General features: G+C 37.8%; 1 protein-coding gene across 2 annotated transcripts; it reads left to right on the top strand.

The window, feature by feature from the left end:
* The first annotated feature begins 53 nt into the window (after nt 1–53).
* LOC131855248 (nucleic acid dioxygenase ALKBH1) lies at nt 54–5,667 on the top strand. 2 transcript variants are annotated; one of them, XM_059206493.1, is made up of 4 exons: nt 54–293; nt 1,153–1,485; nt 3,342–3,535; nt 5,357–5,667. In XM_059206493.1, exons 1-4 carry the CDS (start codon nt 162–164, stop codon nt 5,628–5,630), a joined length of 933 nt encoding a protein of 310 aa, XP_059062476.1. In that variant the 5' UTR covers nt 54–161; the 3' UTR covers nt 5,631–5,667. The 2 variants fall into 2 exon arrangements, 1 of the variants encoding a protein (XP_059062476.1); XR_009358100.1 differs by lacking the exons at nt 54–293; nt 5,357–5,667 and having other exon boundaries at nt 1,392–1,492; nt 3,342–3,430.
* The last annotated feature ends 14,900 nt before the right edge of the window (nt 5,668–20,567 follow it).

Below are 20,567 nucleotides of genomic sequence, written 5' to 3'. Positions count from 1 at the left end.
GATTGATAGATATTAGAAGATTGACATTAGAATGATCTACAATCCAAATTATTCTCAACATATTTGTATTATAGTTATTCAAAAAATTAATCTTATTTATTTTTACAATATTGTTTATTCTATACCATTAATGAAATAAACATATTTCGATTTAGTCCACTATGAACGAATTAATATATACAGATAAAGCCGAAGACCAATTTATGAAAACATTTAAATATTACAAATCCAATAGTTCACCACCATCTCTTGATGAAATAATAAATATTGATGTTAACAATAGGACTGACAAGGTAAGATCATAACGTACTTTTATATGTTTTTTTATGGAATGGTTCACCCGACCAAGTCTACTACAAAGGACTCAGGTGGAGGATTATAAGATAAACATGAGGTCAGGTAAATTTGCCCATCGGTACCAATTTACCAGGAATTTATCACGATGGTTTACAGTTGGAACCGTGTGGAGATCAACCTGGTATGATACATTGCTAGCAATGGGCATTCCTAACAATCCTTTCCCCCCAACTTTTATATGGTAGAGATCTATGTGGCAAAAATACATTTATGCTTTGCGTTTTTGCATATGGGCTATGTTACTCACACCATTTTCTTTTTTGTACCTGTATTGTATTTTAGTTTATCTGTATTTTATTTTGTTGAACTGACCAATGTAATCCTGTATTTATTTTTAGTTTTTTTTTGTTAATATTTCAGTGCCTTCTGTGTGTGTACCTTTAATATAATAAAAATTTTATCTGTCTATTTGAACACTAGTGCCTGTGCATATTGACAACCTCGGTGGTCTAGCACATCGCTTTACGTCCGATGCTTGTGGGTTCGATTCCTCGCAAGGCACAAACATTTGTATTCATGAGTATGATTGTTTGTATCAGTCTGGGTGTTTTCTATGTATAATATGTATGTATTTACGAAAAAAAATGATCTATGTACTTGTATCATTCATCTAGTACACGTAACACAATCTTTAGATAGTTTAACTTGGGATTAGATAGCGCTGTGTGAATTGTCTGAGATTAATATATATTTTTTTTAAACTTAAAAAAATTATCTTCTTCCCTCTTAATATTATTATTATTATTATTATATGCATAATATACTTTAGTAACTTTCCATTATCTTTAATTTCAGGTTCTATTATTGTCACCAAATAATTTAAAAATCGAAGACACAAGAACAAAACAGCTAGGACTAATAGAACCCAAACATTGGTGCTTATATTCATTCAGGGACCATCCAGGTTTATTTTTAATAAGGAATCCATTTACAAGTCATGGCCAGAGATACTGGATAGAGAAATGTTTAAAAATATATCCTAGAAAACCTAATAAAAGGAATATAGATATAGAAACATCTGTAGATGATTGGTGGGAGGCATGCCATCTTCATGGACAATGTGATAAGAAGCTACTTAAGAAGCTGAGGTGGAGCACACTGGGTTACCATCACAACTGGGACACGAAAGTAAAATGTTAATATTTTCTTCTTTATTATTTTATGTAATTACAATGGGAAACAAGCTATAAGGTCACGTGATGGTAGGCAGAAATCGTCACCTATATATATGTATCAACATCACCTATATATATGTTCATAGATCTTTTCATATGTATCAACATTGCCATGCCATTATCCCATTATTTGTGGTCTATGTGTGTATGTCATCTTCACTGATTCCTATCAGTGTCATATCCGAGCTTACTCTCCTTTTATACAATTATAATACAACTATAATAAAATTACTTGTATTAATGAAAATTTTATATGTAAAATTCTCGTGTCACAGATTTCGTTCCCATACTTCTCTGAAACGGCTTGACCGATTCTCATGAAATTTTGTGAGCATATTGAGTAGGTCTGAGAATCGACCAACATCTATTTTTCATCCTCCTAAATGTTAGGGGTAGTCCACCCCAAAATTTTTTATTTTATTTTAAGGCAAAACAGTGTTTGCCGGGACAGCTAGTAATTCTATAATTATGTCTTCTAATAGTCAGATGTCCTATGTTTTGCTTTTTATTCCATATATTTTATTTTCTAATGACACGAGTAAGATTTATAAAATGTCAATAACTGTAAAATTATGTCTTTGCTATATAGTCAGATTCTCCATTTTGCAATGATATTTGATAATTACTAAAAGGTGCTAAAGCACTCACAATTGAATAGGAATATGCGAGCTGGCATCATGCACAGTCTTGCTCGTTCTCTCTCTCGTGTTACATTTACATGCACACTCATTCCTACATAAAAGAGCATATGTGTATAATCAGCTAATAATATGATTAGCTATGACGTGGTCTGATGTTTTGAGTAGTCATGCTCACTAAAATGTCCAGACTTGTGGCGGCGTGGTGGGCCGGGTCATTGGGCTCCCTAAAATATGGTCGAGCGCAGTGATGACTGGCTCATCCGTCATACTCGTGAATGAGTGCTTCTTGTAGGGACTGGTCTGCTCTAATCACTATGACTGATTTCCTCTTATTAATTGTTTAACCAGTTGTTGTGTATTCAATATTTTTTCTATTTGATTATTTAATTGAATTAGTGCTAATCAGTAGTTTGTATTCACACACTTAAACTTGAATTGTTGTTAAAAAAAGAGCAACACACAAGTTTCTTGCTTGTTCTTATGAGGAGAAAGCTTTCCGAATGAGCGGTAGATTGAAAAAATGTGATGACTATTCAAAAGTGCTTCAATGTGTAATTATTTGAATAAATGATTTTCTATTTCTATTTCTATTTCTAATACATTAAGAACTAAAGTCTCCTTGTCATTTTTTTTTTGTTTTATCATACACATATGTATGGCTAAACTACTGAATCTAGTGACCACATTATCCTGTAACATTATCTTTGTGTGTTGTATCGAATATATACGGACTGTGTTCTGATGAATTGACATGATGCCTACGGCTACCTTTTACCATCGCACCGCTCGCCATCGACAGGGAATTCATCCCCACACGCTAGAACCTAAGTGGTCTCGGACAGTGCGGTTTCAGATGAGCTTCCTCCCGCGTACACTTAGATTGTGAAATGAACTTCCTGCCGAGGTTATCTCGAGAGACTACAGCACGTGGTTTTTCAAGAAGGGTATATTAAGGTTTCTTAAGAGTCGGCAACGCGCATGTGACACTGGTGTTTCAGGCGTCCATAGGCTACGGTAACCGTTTACCATCAGATGGGCCGTATGCTGTATGCCACCTACGTGGTATAAAAAAAAAACTCGTTTTAGACATAAGCTTGTCGTTGTATATTTACCTTATTACTATTATTTTTAGATAAAGAATAACGTCTGTGGACTGCTACTGTTCCAGGTGTATACAGAAGACAACAAGAGCCAGTTCCCTGAAGAGTTGTCAGTGCTGTGTGACATCGTGGCCGGGTACCTTGGCTATGTAAATTTCAAAGCAGAGGCAGCCATTGTCAACTACTATCACATGAACTCCACACTGTCTGCTCACACTGACCACTCCGAGGTCAATTTAGAGGCGCCACTGTTTTCTTTTAGGTATGCCAATATCGATGAATTTTATTTTCTAAACATTTAGTTGTAACTTTCAAAGTGTGAAGGGTAAACGCTACTGCACATCCTATGAGGTTGTAGCCCACTCAGGCATAAACGAAATATCTCCTTTGGAAAGTTTACTGTCTTTCCTGAGGAGATAAAAACCATCGCTCCTAAGAATATCCTTCAGTTCTATATATTTTGTTATATAGAATTGAAGGAAATTCTTAGGAGCTTCTTATTTTATATTTTGTTACCTTATTTCCACTCACGTGCCGCCTACTTTGTTTTTATTTATACTCTCTTTCCTAAGATTGTAAGAGATTGCGTTAGCGATAAGACCGCCTTGGTACTTTCTTCTTTCTTTAATTTATTGTTAGAAATAGAAATAATCTTTATTCAAATAAACTCATTACAAGCACTTTTGAATAGTCATATTTTGATTCTACCACTCATTCGGAATGCAGATTCATCACAAGAAGAATGAGCAAGAAACTTGTGTGTTGCTCTTTTTAATAGATGTTTTTTTTATATAAATAATTACAGTATAACAAGTAAGAGGCATGCGATAATCAACATAGAAGTCGCTACGCACTCATTATTAATGTAATCGGATAATATTGTCAGTGCTATAGATTTAAAGTTTTTCTATAAAAACATTATTATCGTTAAAGAATTCTTCAATTTTATAGTAAGCTTTTTTCCAAAGGAACTGTTTTATTTGACATTTATATATTATTTTCTTTTTATGTATCTATTTTTAATATTAGTGCAATAAAGAATTATAAATAAATAAACATTCTTGTCCCTTACGGGTCTAGGTAGCAAACTCTGAAAAACAGCGAGCATAATATATCTATACAGGTCGCAGTGTTATAGATCCAAGCACCTGACAATAGCCCAAACAACACAATAAAAAAAAAAGAAAAATTAAGTGCTACAGGTCCAAGCACCTGACAATAGCCCAAACAACCCAATAAAAAAAAAAAGTGAAAAATTAAGAATATTAAAAATAACTATGTGGTTACACGATCGTTTGCGATCGGCGTTTAGTATGGAAAGTTTTTAAATGCATTCTCTGATTTTTATTTTGTTTCTTGGTGAAAGAACTGATTATCATGAGAACTTTGCTTAGCTTTTAACTTAAGACTTACCTTTGTTACCTTACCTACTTATCCTTTCTTTAATTCAGAGAGTAAAATAAAATAGGTGACGATGTAATAATAGTATCCACTTTTGACGCCAGATGGCGTTAATAAACATTTTAAAATGCGCTATTAAAATGTTTTGTAATTTGAAATGCTCAAGTGGATATTTGTATCTTTATAGTGTTCTGTTCTGTTCAGATCAGTTCTTCTGTAGTGTTCTATCTATTCAGTTCTAGAAAGAAAATACCAACCAACTAAAAGTGCCAATATTGTCTCATTTAGTGAACTAATTTTTGTACAGCCATAAATAGAATGGAATAGAAAATCATTTATTCAAATAAACTTAATTTAAGCACTTTTGAATAGTCATAACAATTGTTTTTATCTACCACTCATGATCTCTTTTGAACACATAGTTGTTCCCTTTTACCACTGTAGTAATTCAGATTAATAATAATAAATTAAAAAAACAATAATTTAAAATATCTTTATTCATGTAGGTCTATTATAGACTCTTATGATATGTCAAATCTACCGTCAGCTCGGAATGATTTTGATATGAGAATTGACAAGAAACTCAGCTCGTATTCTTTTCAAATAAATGTTGTACGTGTTTATTATAATACAGATTGTATTTAAAAATTAAATTAAAATTAAAATTACTTAATAATTTCAGTTTCGGACAGTCAGCAATATTTCTGATCGGGGGCACAGACAAAACTACCGTGCCATCGGCCATTTTGCTCAACAGTGGAGACATCCTGGTCATGTCTGAAGCTGCAAGACTCTGCTATCACGCTGTACCTAAGATACTACCATCTGTCTCATCACCTTGGAATGATGATGATGGAATAAATGACGATTGGCACTCGTTCGAGGAATATATAAAGGAATCAAGAATCAATATGAATGTACGACAAGTATTGAATGAAACACAGTGCAGTTTATAATATTTATATTGTTATTATTTCTTGTTATAAATATAAATTTTACAATACTTTTCTTACTGTTTTTTATTTGTAATTAATTTAGTACAACGATATCTTTATAAACGGCAGGGTTCTTGAACGGTTCCCGTTTTGGTTGTTCTGTTACTACTGAAATTTTAAAAAAGAGTTTTTTAATAAATGATTACAGCATCATTATAATACACTTGTAATAAAGTAATTTAACCAACTTTTTTATACTGATGGTTAATATTGCAGAATCATTACATAGTATAGAACAAAGTCGCTGTCGCTGTCTGTCCGTCCCTATGTATGCTTAAATCTTTGAAACTACGCAGTGATTTTGAAGCGGTCTTTTTAATAGAGTGATTCAAGAGGAAGGTTTATATGTATAATACATGTACACCCAGGCGAACCCGGGGCGAGTAGCTCGTTAAATATATAATCAAACCAGGATAAATGATAAAACTATTGAATTTGAAACGATTGAATATGTTCTTGGATAGAGAGACAGGGAGTTCTGCTCCATCCCAAGAGAATGGGTGTATGGATGATTTTAAAACTCAAAAGGTGTCGCTGCTCATTCTGGCAGGATGTCGTCTACAGTATCAGCTAGTAACAAATAATCCTAATCCTTTACTAATATAAATGACAAAGTAACTCTGTCTATCTGTTACGCTTTGACGCTAAGAATACTGAACTTGAAAATCTAAATGAAATTTGGTACACGTATAGAGTAAAAAAAGGGTTGAAGGAGAATATGAAATATTGTATTGATGTAGAGTAATTTTTAACGCTAGAAGATTCAAAATTAAATTTTAGGCTGTTGATTACATAGGAAAAAACAAAAAAATTAAGGGGGCAAAATAAAATAGGGGATGAAATTTTGTATGAAAACTCGTCATTTTTAAAGAAAAAGTATATCGTTCTAGATATACTTATTTTCTTTGGCTTTTGTGGGTTAGATTATTAAATATTATTTCTTTAATTGGTCAAATTGCGCGGGAACATCGTAGGCTATAAATTTCAAGCGAGTAAACCGCAGGCTCAGGTCGTGAATAATATCCTAACCTTTACTATCAGATTTATAAGCCAAGTCATCAACACTCCTATGCTGGTCACAAAGACTCCAGAAGCATTTAACATAATTGTCTGCGTAGCACTGAAACTGTCCCTGCGGCTCGAACAGTGCAAGCCGTCGAGGAGATGGCTTGTAACAACCCTCGCACCATGTCCGTCGTTTCAACACCATTATTTAATTTATATAACAAATATAATAGAAAATAAACTTGTATTTTTTGTATAATTTACATAATTAATGCAATAGTGCAACGCAAGAATTTCAAGATGGATATTAACTTTTTAAACATTATTTGCAGTTCAGTATGCAGGTTGTATGTACTTATAAATGAAATGGAAACAAGCTTAATATCCAAAGCCGTAAAACTAATTAATAAAAAAAAAAAAGTAGTCATACCACATTTTTTTATTTTACCCATCATTCGAAAGACTGATCACAACAAGAATGAGAAAGAAACTGCTATGTTGTATAATGTTGTCTTATCTGTGGTTGTATTTTTTTTAATGATGATAATGGAATAGTGCACTCGCCTGCGCTAACGGTTTACACTGGCGGGGCACCAGTGGAGGATGATAAGATGAGCATGAGGTCAGATCAGTTAGCCCATCGTGACAAATTCACGAGGAATTTAACACGATGGTTTGCAGGTGGAAGCGCGTGGAGGTCAAACTGACATGGTGCATATGTAGCATATGGTAGCAATGAGGTTATTAATTCAGATTTCTAACAATCAGCACCCCCCTCTGTGGTTGTATTAAAAAAAATACACTTAGTGCTTGAAGTAAAGAAGTGTCTAAAATTTTTCGGTGACATTTTTCTCATTTTATACGTAAGATAGATTCTAAATTCAAAATATCTTTATTCATGTAGGTCTATTACAGACTCTTATGATATGTCAAATCTAGCGTCAATTCGGAATGATTTCGAGATGAGAAGAACTGACATAAAACTCAGCTCGTATTCTTTTCAAATAAATGTTATACAATAATACATATTTATTTAAATTCATATTTGGGTGTTTTCTATGTATAATATGTATGTATTTACAAAAAAAAAATCTATGTATTTGTATCAGTTATCTAGTACCCATAACACAAGCTTTAGCTAGCTTAACTTGGGTCTAGATGGCGCTGTGTGAATTGTTCTGTGACTATTATTATTATTATTAGTCCTTAGTAATATTAAGTTTCTCTTCCAAAAGATGGCTAGATGTTTTAAATCCCCACATACATAGATATAATACCTGGGTATATTACGAAAATCCAACGAATCATTCACACGGGGAGCGGGGCTGGAGGTCTGAATGTAGAGAGCTATTGTATCGAGCAGCCATTCATTGCGAGCGGCAGTTAGCTGCTCCACACGATATCAAATCCAGCCTTTCAATTCGTCCCTACAGCTCACGACAAAGCACTCATGCATTTCGTCAATGGAATACCATTTGATTGGAAACGATTATTCGTCAAGACGCAACTACGGACTTCACTTATACTACAGAAATATTTTTTATTCAAATAAACTCAATACTATTTTGTATTAGCGCAGATTATTTAGAATTAGGAAAACCACCGAAATAACTGAAAGACAATTGCACTTGTTAACTCGTATATTGAGAAGGTCGTGTGATGTGCATGTACCCACTAGGGTTCATGATTTCTCGAGCTTTTCAATTTCTCGGGTCTCGAGAATTCTCGAGGTCAATTTCTCGGGTCTTCTCGGGTTGTCGAGAAATTTACATTTACGTACGTTTGGTTTATTTTTTGTTCCAATAACGTCAAAAAACTCAGTGGTTTCATTTGAGACGAAAACCACTGCATTTTTTGTTAAATATTAAATATAAAATTTAACTATGAAATTAATTATAAAACTTTTATTGAGTAGGTATATTTAAAAACATTATACATATTATGAATAAGCCATTTTTTTTAAATACTGAAATATATTAGGTTCTTACATATAAAATTAGCGTTTTGTCGTACTGGCCACTTTGATCACCCACTTTGATATTTCAAATTTATACGGCTATTCACTCATGCATTTGTTTTTCGAAAACCATAATACATATGCTTGGTTTTTTCTTTGGGTCACTCAGCTTACAAAATGGAAAAGAATAGAATAGAATAGAATAGAAAATCATTTATTCAAATAAACTTACATTGAAGCACTTTTGAATAGTCATTACATTTTCTTTTTAATCTACCGCTCGTTCGGAAAGCTGTCTCATCACAAGAAGAACGAGCAAGAAACTTGCGTGTTGCTCTTTTAAATAATTTTATTATTACTTGACATTTTTAAGTTTAAGTGTGTGAATACAAACCACCAATTTGCACTAATTCAATTAAATACTCAAATAGAAAAAATATTGAATATATAACTGGTTAGACAATTAATAAGAGGAAATCAGTCATAGTGATTAGAGCAGACCTGTCCCTATAAGCAGCACCCGTTCACGAGTATGACGGGTGAGTCAGCCAACACTACACTCGACCATATTTCAATGACCCGTCCCACGACGCCGCCATAAGTTTGGACATTTTAGTGAGCATGACTACTCAAAACACTAGACCACGTCAAAGCTACTTACAATTGCCATCTGATAGTTATAGTATTCACATTTTACATAAGAATGCATGGAGCAATCAATACAAAAACCGCTACGCTTTCATATTTCTAAAATCAATCAATTAAATCAAGAAAGCAATGAGAAAATTAAATTATAACGTTGTATGCTAATAAACTAATTATTTACTTGATATGTTGTCATCTATGAATTCGTCTATAAGATTTGAATTGCCTCTCTGTCAGATTTAATGCAGATTCTGGCAGTTTATTATAAAATCTTATGCAATTACCACAGAATGAATTACTGATTTTGTGCATATTTAGGTAAAATAAGCTTATTTATATTGCGTAAGTTTCTACTTGTACAGTCTTTGAGTTTTTTAAAACTCTAAATATATAATATTGAGTTTTTCAAAACTTAAAATATCGCGTTATTTACAAGTACAAGTACGAGTTCCGCCATGGCACTAGTGCTGCAGAAACGGCTCGAAGGATTAATGATGTGTATGGTGGAGGTGTCGCAAAAGAAAACACAATGCATTTTTGGTTGCAACGTTTTCGTTCTGGAAATTTCGACCTGCAAAACAATCCCCGTGGGCGGCTGGAATCCAAGGTTGGTAATGAAGAATTGAAGGCTATTATGATAGCAGATCCATCGCAAACCACGTCCGAGTTAGCTGCAGGTTGCGGTGTTAGTGACAAAATTGTATTAATCCATTTGTAGCAAATTGGGAGGGTGAAAAAGCTTAAAAGGTGGGTCCCTCATGAATTGAGTAGACAATTCGCGTTTCGATCGACAAACGCGCGTAGACTGCTGCGTTACATCAGTCAACCCGCATAATAATAAAGGGATTTTAATCGAATCATTACCTGTAATGATGTGGATCTTGTATGATAATTGGAAACGCTCATCGCAATGGCTGAACCCTGGCAAACCAATCAAATCCTGCCCCAAGCGAAAATTGACCCAAAAAAAGTTACTTGCGAGCATTTAGTGGACTAGTTCCGGTGTTGTTCACTTCAGCTTTCTTAAATCTGGCCAGATGATTACGGCAGATGTGTGTTGTCAGCAATTGAGAAACCATAATGGAAAAGCTAGCTGCTAAACAACTGCTGCTTCAGGACAACGCTAGACCACACACTGCACAACTGACATTTACCAAATTAGAAGAGATTCAATTGTAATGTCTAAGACTTTACAATTGCTCCCCGGATCTTGATCCAACAGATTACCATTTTTTTCGAAATTTAGATAACTGATTGGGAAAAATTCAAATCCGATGGGGCAGTCCAAAGTCCAAAGATTTTATTGATATGTCAAAATGTTCCCGTTCAAATGTTTTTTTCAGTAAAGGGATCAACGAAGTACCTATGAGATGGCAAAAATGCATAAATAGCAATAGTACATGGTTTGATTAAATAAACATGTTATATTTTGAAATAAATACTTCAGGTTACTCCCTTACAAAACACCACTTTCATATGTTAGGACCTAATATTATTCAGACTTATATTTATAATGACAGCACCATTTTTGGCTGGTTATTTAGAAAAAATCTACCTTAAACTTGTAAACAAAAATAGTTTCTGTAAAACTAAAAAAAAATACATGAAATAAAATCTTAATATCTTGTATTATTGCGCCGCCACGCAATACAACAAACGGCAATTTAAATTCTATATAGGTACTTGATTTCTCGAGTTCTCGACTTTTCTCGAGCTTGATTTCCCGGGAATTCTCGGGTCGAGAATTCCCGGAAATGGGAATGAACCCTAGTACCTACACACAAGCACCATTCAAACGCCTGCTCGCTTCGTGCCAGCAAACATCATACGGCAAGAGGCAGCAGGCGCAAAAGCAACTCCCGTATGGGGGGCCCTGAACATCACTTCCTCCAACCTTGTACATATACATGCCCTTTTTCCGAATGAGTGGTAGAAAAAAATAGTTTTTTTTTAATTCCCATTTAGTCCCGGACTAAGCAGAGCATATCTTATTGGTACTAGACAACTAATATAAATAGTTAGATATTTTTTTGTAAATACATACATAATATACATAGAAAACACCCAGACCGACACAAACAATCATACTCATGATATAATGTTAATATAAATGTTTGTACCGTGCGAGGAATCGAACCCTCAGCCACTACCATCGGAAGTAAAGTTGTGAGCTAATCATACTCAGGAATACAAATATTTATACCGTGCGAGAAATCGAATCCGCGACTATTGGAAGTAAAGCTGTATGCTAAAACGCTAGATCACCAAACCGTCAAAAAAAAAAGAAGAAAAATTCCAAAAATTAATGCTAGAGACGGTTGGCATGTAATTACGCGTTGTTCCAATTAACCAGAACGAACGTGTGATCATAAACTGAGCGCCGAAAGCACTATACTCATCACAATGGACGTGCATTAAGCAAATAGAGATACCTAGTGTCGCTAACAAGCGATGCAATTTGTGCATGTGACGGCCGCCGGTCGGGTAGATCCAGTGTTGTCATATTAGTCTATTTACCACTAGAACTGGTAAATTGGAGTCCTTGTTAGACCTACAATGTTTTTTTTGGATTACTCTCTTACTAACCTCGGCTTAGGTCATGGTAATTTCGATCCCTGTTTGAATTAGACGGGGGATCGATCGGAGGGGCGACCGGGGGCACCGGTGTGGAGCGCTCGATTGCTCGCAGGCGCCCGTTTGATTGTTTGAGGTCGTCGTCTTCGCCGGCGAGGACGGTGTCGTGTGTGTGTAAAAGTGTGGTCGCGATTGAACCTACAATGAGAATGACTGGCAATTTTATAACTGGTCTGGCCATAAATACTATTACATAAAGACTTTTTTTCAACTTTTCTTTAACTGTATTTGGAATACGTATATTATTTCGAAAACTTCTTTCGACCTCAACCCTTTAGACTTCACTTTAGACAGGTTAAGGCCTCCTCTAAACCGCATGGCGAAATTGAGTCTCTCAAAAAATCTTTGGAGGAAGCAGTGGCGAAATTTCCCTTGGAAAAAGTGCGTAAATCAATAGATTCATGGCCAAACAGATTCAAGGCCTGTATAAAAGCCAAAGGTGGACATTTGAACAGAACATTTCTTTATATTTTTCTGAGAGTTTAATAAATATGTAGGTATAAATTTTAATAATATTACATTACTTCATAAAAAAGATGCATTTTCATTTGTAACAGATCTTATAATAATAATAATAATAATAAAGACATTTATTCTGGACTTATGGCTGGACTAGGTATATTACTTTATCCATATTTAAAATATGAGTGTTCTTTTTATACGGTCGAGGCAGTGGATTTGCCTATATTTTATTGGCAACACTTGTTAGATCCGACCCCACAAGTATACTGTCAGATGCAGCCTCGGTGCCAACTCGATTTAATAGGAGACGTTTGATAATTCTCATTCATGTATGAGGCTCGTGGCGTGGAGCCCCAGTGAACAGGTAGGCTATCAATTTACTCCAACATAAATTACAGGGCACCGTACGTATATAACTAATTAGTTGGAGATTTACTTGAACTAGAACTACTTCGCCCAATGGTAGACATTCGACCAGAATTATTATTTTTTTTTTTATTAAGTATTTTACGGCCTTGGAAATCTCCTTTCAGCCAAACAATTACATTCTACAAATATAAATCAACTATTAATTACATCTATAGAGTTCTTATAGTATTTAAATTCTAACCTTGAACAAGGTTTTATTGTCGAAGACTATTGTTGTTTTTTTTTCTTTTCCTAGTTGCCAGTTACATTTACCAATATGCATATACAATTATATAAATCTTATATTACTACTAATTTCACAGTTTACTAGTTTAGTTTACATTACATTGTGTTGTATTGTTATATTATGAATTTTTACAGTGCATATACAATTATATGAAATCTTATGTTAACACTATTCGAAGACTATAGTTGTATGCGTGTGTGTGTGTGTCACATACATGTTAGTGTGTTTTTATTAATTTAAATTTGTTTATATATGTATATTCTCTATTGCACTTTTAAATATTTAAATACAAGATTCCAAATAGTCCACTGCAATTTTAAATTAAATTAAATCACATGATGTGACCAGTTTTGGCGCAATATATAAAAAAAAATTTTATATATTGCTTTTGTGGCTAAAAAACAGCAGATAATGAAAAACTGAAGAGGAGGAGTTTCGTGCGGAATTTTTTTCTCTACAACTTTTATTTAAAACATTTTTTCATATTTCTTACCGTTATCGAGTTATTTTGAAAAAAAAAGGTATTTTTCAACCCTTTTAATTTTCCCTTTCCCGTTAACTTAAATCAAAATTTCCTTCTGAATATTATTATTCGCGTATTTGCGGTGTTAATGTTATATATGGATTTATGTATGTATGTGTATTATTATTATTATTTTATTATGTTTATTGTATATGAAGGTGTCCGCTGAAAACCAGCGTCGTGGCACCCCGTCACGACATATGCTGAGCGGAGACCTAGTTGGTACTCTAATTATTAATATAAAATGTAAATTAAATTTTAAAAATTATTTTCAGTGTACCAAATAAACAATTTTCTTTCTTTCTTTTCTATATATTGCGCCAAAACTGATCACAGAACAGAATAGAATAGAAAATAATTTATACAAATGGACAATACACATAACGTTTAATTTTTTTTTTTACATAGAGTGAATGACAGAGTAATGACAAAACAATGTTTGATGCCATTTAGAAATAACCTATACATCTATACATATAAATAGAATTGGAGTGTCTGTTTGTAATATTGAAATAACCGTTTTTTACTACATGCATATGAATATATGTAAATAATGTACATACGTCAATATAACAATTTTTTACAATTTTTTTCTTTCTGTCTGTCTATGTGTTTGTTCCAGGTAAAGCTAATCTCTGAAATGGCTGGACCGATTTTGTCGGGACTTTCTTTAGCAGATAGCTGATGTAATAAGGAGTAACTTAGGCCACTTTTACATTTTTTAAAAATATTTTATTTTAAAAAAATAAAGTTAAATTCCACGCGGACAAAGTCGCGGGTACAGCTAATACTTAATAATAATGTTCCGTACGTTCGAACATACAATAGAAACTACAAATGCGTTCAATATTTGGGTAAACTAATAATTTCAACATGTTTGTAAAACTAGCTTTTGCCCACGGCTTCGCTCGCGTTAATTTATCCCCTTAGGGGTGGAATTTATTAAAATCCTTTCTTAGGGGATGCCTACGTTATAGTAGATTTATGCATGCAAAGTCTCAGCCCGATCGGTTTAAAATTGACAAAGTTTCATACAAAGTTTCATCCCCTATTTTAACCCCTTAGGGGTAGAATTAATCAAAATCCTTTCTTAGCGGATGCCTACGTCATAACATCTATATGCATGCCAAATTTCAGTCCGATCCGTCCAGTGTTTGGGCTGTGCGTTGATAGATCACTATGTCAGTCACCTTTGAGTTATATATATTTAGATAATTAGCCTAAATAATTAAAAATACAATACAACCTCATTCTAACGAAGTCACGGGTAAAGCTAGTATTAAATGACAGAGTTTAAATAATTATCAACGCATAGTAAAAGTAATTTAAGTTCTCTCCAGCTCATGGAACTTCTTCTTAATAACAACTGTATTGAGTTAGATATTAAAATAGATTCAGCTGTACTAGTACAAGAACCCAGACAAGAAAATGCGTGGGTTTTAACAGAATAATAAACAGGAGATAGGTAGAGTTTATTATTAGGTTTATAAATAGTTATTAGCGAGATATTTTTAGACGTCTGTTTAGGTAACTCAATATACATATTTTGGTCGGTAAGCAGTTTGCTTAGAGATGTACTAACTCGTAATAAACATGACTCGAGTTAACTCGAGTTAAAATTCAGGTAACTTTTTTTTTTTTTTTTTTTTTTTTTTTTTTTTTTTTTTTTTTTTTTTTTTTTTTTTTTTTTCACGTCAGGAAAATCCATCATGGAGAACCATTCCCTTAGGGAAGAATGGATACTGCCGGACTCCTACCTGCTAAAAACCTGACGACTGTTCCTCCTCGACATAATCGCCGTGGCCATGGGATACGCAAAGCATTCACCAAGACCACCGGCATGGTTCCCATCGAAGGGACCTCCATCTAGGCGTGCAGGGAACAGTCTCTGCACGCCACCTCCAGACCCTAAAACCTCCCCGGCGAGCTTCGGATTGCCCTAACAATCCTCCACCCTAGGGTCAATTTTGGAGTCGATGCACACCTGATTTTACTCAAGTGTCCATCGACTCCCCCCCCCCACCTGTGGCCCGTGCCGCGGCTCGGGCCTTCGGCGGGCGACACAAATTTGTGACGCCCACTCTATGGTCGGACTTGCGACCCGCCGCGGCACAGTACCGACACTTCGGTGATGGCGCGGCGCAGCGTGCGGCCTTATGTCCGGGCTCGCTGCAGCGGAAGCAAATTCCGCTGCTGTCTTCCGCAGCGGTGCATCGCACTCCCACGTGGCCTGTAAGCAGGCAGCGATAGCACCGCTGAGGGCGCGGATCCAACGACTGCACCCGCGCCATCACCCACCCGATCCTGAGCCGGCCGGCCTCGGCCAACTTCTTTGCGGCGGCCACAGGGCACCGCACCCACACAGATCCCGTACCCTGGGTGTTGCGCCGGATTTCCCCGGTTTTCACCGAGGACTCCGGGCAACCCCCCTCACGCATCACGGCTACGACCACGTCGGCCACCATCACCGAGTCGTCCAGATCTCCGATCCGCAGTTCGGCCGACTTAACTGGCCTGGAGACCCGGACGTCCTCGGGCAGGACCTCCTCGATTTTGGCGGCCAACGCGTCTGCCGCCTCGCCTGTGTGCGTTCCGGGGATTTCCAGGATACGGGACCCGGTTCTCCCTACTCTGAACCTCAGGTCGGTGATACCGAGCTGGGCCAAGGAAATCTTGGCCTTCGCTTCGGTGAGCGCCGACCTGTAGGTGACGCCTCTCTCCTCGGCTCCCGGCCTCATGGTGAGAACCACCGCCGATGACCGAGGAGGGCGTGCTTTCGCCTTCTTCTTCCGAGCGGGAGTCTTCCGCTGCGGTTCCTCTGTTGGGCCGCCGCGTGGCCCCTTCCCCGAGCGCGCATTGGCGGGAGCCGCCTGGCCTGTGCCAGCACCCTTGCGCTTCCCGCGCCGTACCACCGTCGACCATCCCTCCTTGTTTGCTGAGGTCGACGGTGGCGGGACACTTCCTCCGCTGGACTCCCCGATCTGCGGGGCCCTATGGCCCGGGGGGACAGCCGCTGCACCGGATGATCCGGCAGTAGGCATACTCTTTGCGGCCTTTGGTGGCCGCGTTCGCTTCGCCGAGATCCGCTCCTCCATCTCGGCGAAGCGGGTGTTCATGATTTCGCCTACTCGCCGGATAATCCGGTCTTCGGCGTCCTCCGTCAGGGTCCGGGGCGTGGCACCTTGCGGCGCTTCCGCCGTGGTCCCTGCGATGACCACTGGAGGCAACTCGGCAGCGGTTTTGGCCTCCTCCAATTGCCGCAGCGCTTTATGAAGGGCGGCGCGGTCGAGAGCGTTCGAGTGCTTGAGCTCCTTCAACTGTCGAACGCTGTCGCGCGCCTGCCGCTCCCACTCCTCGCGCTCCGCCTTCAACGCGGCCAGTTCTTCGGCCAGCGCGGCGGAAGACTGCGACGCCATCTGGAGCTGTCGGAACTTCTTCCTCTCCTCGACAGACTCCTTCAGCATCGCAGCCTTCATCTCCCGGACCTCGTCCAACTCCTCACGGAGTTTGCGGACCTCCCGCCTGAGGGCTTCCTCCTCCGGGTTTGACGACCTTTGCCTCAGGGCACCCGCCGCCGATCGGATGGTGTGGATGGCGCGGTTGATCTCACCGACTATGGTACCCTTCAGGTTGCTGGACTTTCTCACTGCAGCAAGGACCTGAAGGGCACTGTCTTCAACCTTGGCGCCCAACTCGTCGGCGCCCAGCGTGACGTTCTCCGCTGACTCCCTACGGGCGCGCGAGACGGACCTGGACGATTCGGGTTCAGAGGCCGAAACCCCTGTCCCCGATCGCGCCGCAGACTTGGCCGCTCGCGCTCCCCTCTTGGCCGTTGGAGGGCCCCTGGCCCTACTCCTTCGAGCCGCAGACGACAGTTGAATCTCCTCATCGTCAGAGTCCAACTCGTCCTGACCCCTCTCCACGATCCGCCTCTTTCGGTGTTTTTTGGGGGGCGAGGTACTCCCTCTAGCCTCCCCAAGGCCATCGTCGGATCGGAACGACATGGAGGACCCTGTACACTCCGAGTCCATGTCCGCCACATGTCGTTCTAGGGCCTCTAGATAGTCAACGACCCCATATTTCCTCATTAGCTCCCTCTTGTAGATCTCTTCATTGCTGTTCGTGTCCCCCCCAGAAGACGTGGGACAGTCCACCCCCGGCAAGTCCGGTGCGGTGGAGGAGGATTCTCCGGCCGCTGAGCGGCCGGTACCTCCCTGGGGTAAATTCTTCTTGCGATCAGCCATGCATAGATTTTTCCTTTTTGCGGGTGTGGTCCCGGGCTTCAACGAGAAACAGAAAAGGAGAACAACCAAAACAATAGAAAGACAAAAGATAGATAAAGACAGAAGACAACCAAAAAGAAATAAAACCAAAATAAATTAACCCAAAAACAAAAACAAAAGAAGATGAACAAACCAAAAAAAAAAAAAGGAAGACGAACAAAAACCAAAATAAAACGAAGAGAAAGTTGGGGGGGTTCGCCGGCTCCGGCAGCCTCGACTTTGTCGAGGCATGGGAACCGCGAACACGCCCAACCTGCCGGGCTACTGGCCGACATAGTAGCCGTATCCCGAAGGAACGACTACTATCCCGCCCGGGGCGTACCAGAACCAAACCATTGCTCGGCCACCGTTCCCCGCGGACGTATCCACGAGGATGGGGAAGCCTCCCAATGGCAGGCCCATACTAGGAGGTTGCCCGACCCACGCCCCAAAATTCAGGTAACTTAAGTTAACTCGAGTTGACTCGAGTTACACGGAATATTTTTTTTTATTTTTTGGAATAAAAAGTATGTTTCTTTGTAATACTTTATTATACAATAATATTATAAATGAAAGGACACAATTGACTTAGAAAAAAACATGCGTACAATGGCGGACTTATCCCAGAAGAGGGATTTCTTCCAGTCAACCTTTGAGTTACTGAGAGGAATTGCGCAGTGGTGGAAATAGGTATAATAAATAATACGCGTCACAATGACATATAAAAGTTATTTTAATAAAATGATTATTCTATAAGTCTTTAAAGTGCCATTTCTACGCGCCCTCTAAAGATCGGATTAGCTTTTAAGGCTAGCTGTGCCCAAAACATTAGAATTGTTCGAAATAAAAAAAAAACTTTTTATTCCAGGTTATTCGAGTCAAGACGAGTCAACTCGAGTTACCTGAATTTCAACTCGAGTTAACTCGACTCAATGTTATAACGAGTTAGCACATCTCTTGTAAGTTGTTATTCGGTTGAAGTTTTGACAATTTTGGTATGATGGGTTGAGGCGTGATTTTAGTTCAGGAATAGCAGTGCATTGTGGTATCTCGGGTGTCACATGATAACGTGATATACGCAGTGCTGTTCATGTTTTTTCTTTATTGTTTTTATGTTCATGTATTGCGACGGGTTTTTTTTATAGATGATAATGGAATGGTGCAATTCTCCATGTATTGAATGGAAAAACACAATGGGATTAGTCCACATTACTAGAATTTCCTGCTTACCATTAGGTGGGCCGTCAGTTTGTTTACGAATCCAATTGCATTAAAGAAACTTTTTTATATTGTTCAGTACAATAGACAGATTTTAAGAAGGGTATATTAAGGTTTCTTAATGGTCGGCAACGTGATACCCCTGGTGTTTCATGCGTTCATAGGCTACGGTAACCATTTACCATCAAATGGGCTGTATGCTTGATTGCCACCATCGAGGTAAAAAGAAAAAAAGACAGGAAGATACCTATTTTTAATTGAAAAGCATATATCATCTAAGAATTATATAATATATTTTTATGGATAATAATGGAATGAATGACGGGTGCACCGCCTGTGCTAACAGTTTACGCTAGCGGGGCACCAGTGGAGGATGATAAAATGAGCATGACCTCAGGTCATTTAGCCCATCTTGTCAAATGGCTAGTTATCACAATGGTTTCCAGGTATGTTGACCTCCACGTGCGAACTACATGGTATACGCTAGTAATGGGATTATTAGTACACATTACTAACAAACTCCTCCCTCCCGAAATATAGATACTAGGGGATTCTAGATTTGGTCACTTAAAAGTAAAATTTGCCAGTACGTAGAATAAGCTATATCTACGTACTGGCAAATTTGGCTATCTATTATGTTATCTAAGTAGTTGTGTATTGTTACACTATCTTTTATATACAGTATATATTGATTATAATTAGACTTGTCATGGGTGTCTGTTACGGACCTACATGAATGAACATTTTATGAATTTAATAAACTGGATTAAAAAAAAAAGTAATTCAATTGAGTTTCTTGCCAGTTCTTCTCAATTGGATCTATATACCGAACTGGACGGTAGGGAAAAAAAATCTAATGTAAAAACTTGACGTTCATAAGCGGCTGAAATGTCCTACATGAATAAATGATATTTGAATTTGAATTTGAATTTGAATTTGAATAAGCATAAACCGATGTAGAAAGGTCAACGGCCCGCAACAGCGCGCGAAAACTCCATTAAAATGATAACTTTTTCAATAAAGGTTTTTTTAGCAACCGCTTCCTTTCTGCATCCTTGCCGTTCAGCTATAAACGAAGGCTGTCAACGGTCGCCATTGAAATCGGTCTCCTTTAATTTTGAAGCCAATAAATCTCGCAATCCGCCAGCGGAATTTATATCGGCCATTTAATGCCAATAAAAGAGACAACGCAGCTTTTTACTCTGTGCACGCTGAACCAAAATGTCGCCGTTCATTTTACATACAAAGGCAAATACATAAGTGTCAATGGTCATAGTTATGGAACGCAGACGCAATAAATGTCTCTCATTGTCTGTGATATTCTAAGAACAATATTATTGTTCTTAGAACGTAGTCGACGCAATAATAGACACCTTAAATGGCAACACTTGTGACCAAAGACAATTATAATGAGTTTTTTATCTGTAGACGTTTGGCGATAACCATCAAGTGTCAAAGTATACCTAAATTGGCGGGAAATGACGTTGCAGACTTCTTTATATATTTAGTAACCTTTTAGAAACTTATCATTCGACTT

The sequence above is a fragment of the Achroia grisella genome, unplaced genomic scaffold (assembly GCF_030625045.1).
Source record: "Achroia grisella isolate CSIRO2021 unplaced genomic scaffold, CSIRO_AGI_Agris_v1 utg1062, whole genome shotgun sequence".
NCBI classification, from domain to species: Eukaryota; Metazoa; Arthropoda; class Insecta; order Lepidoptera; family Pyralidae; genus Achroia; species Achroia grisella.
This window is presented reverse-complemented; position numbering and strand designations above follow the sequence as displayed.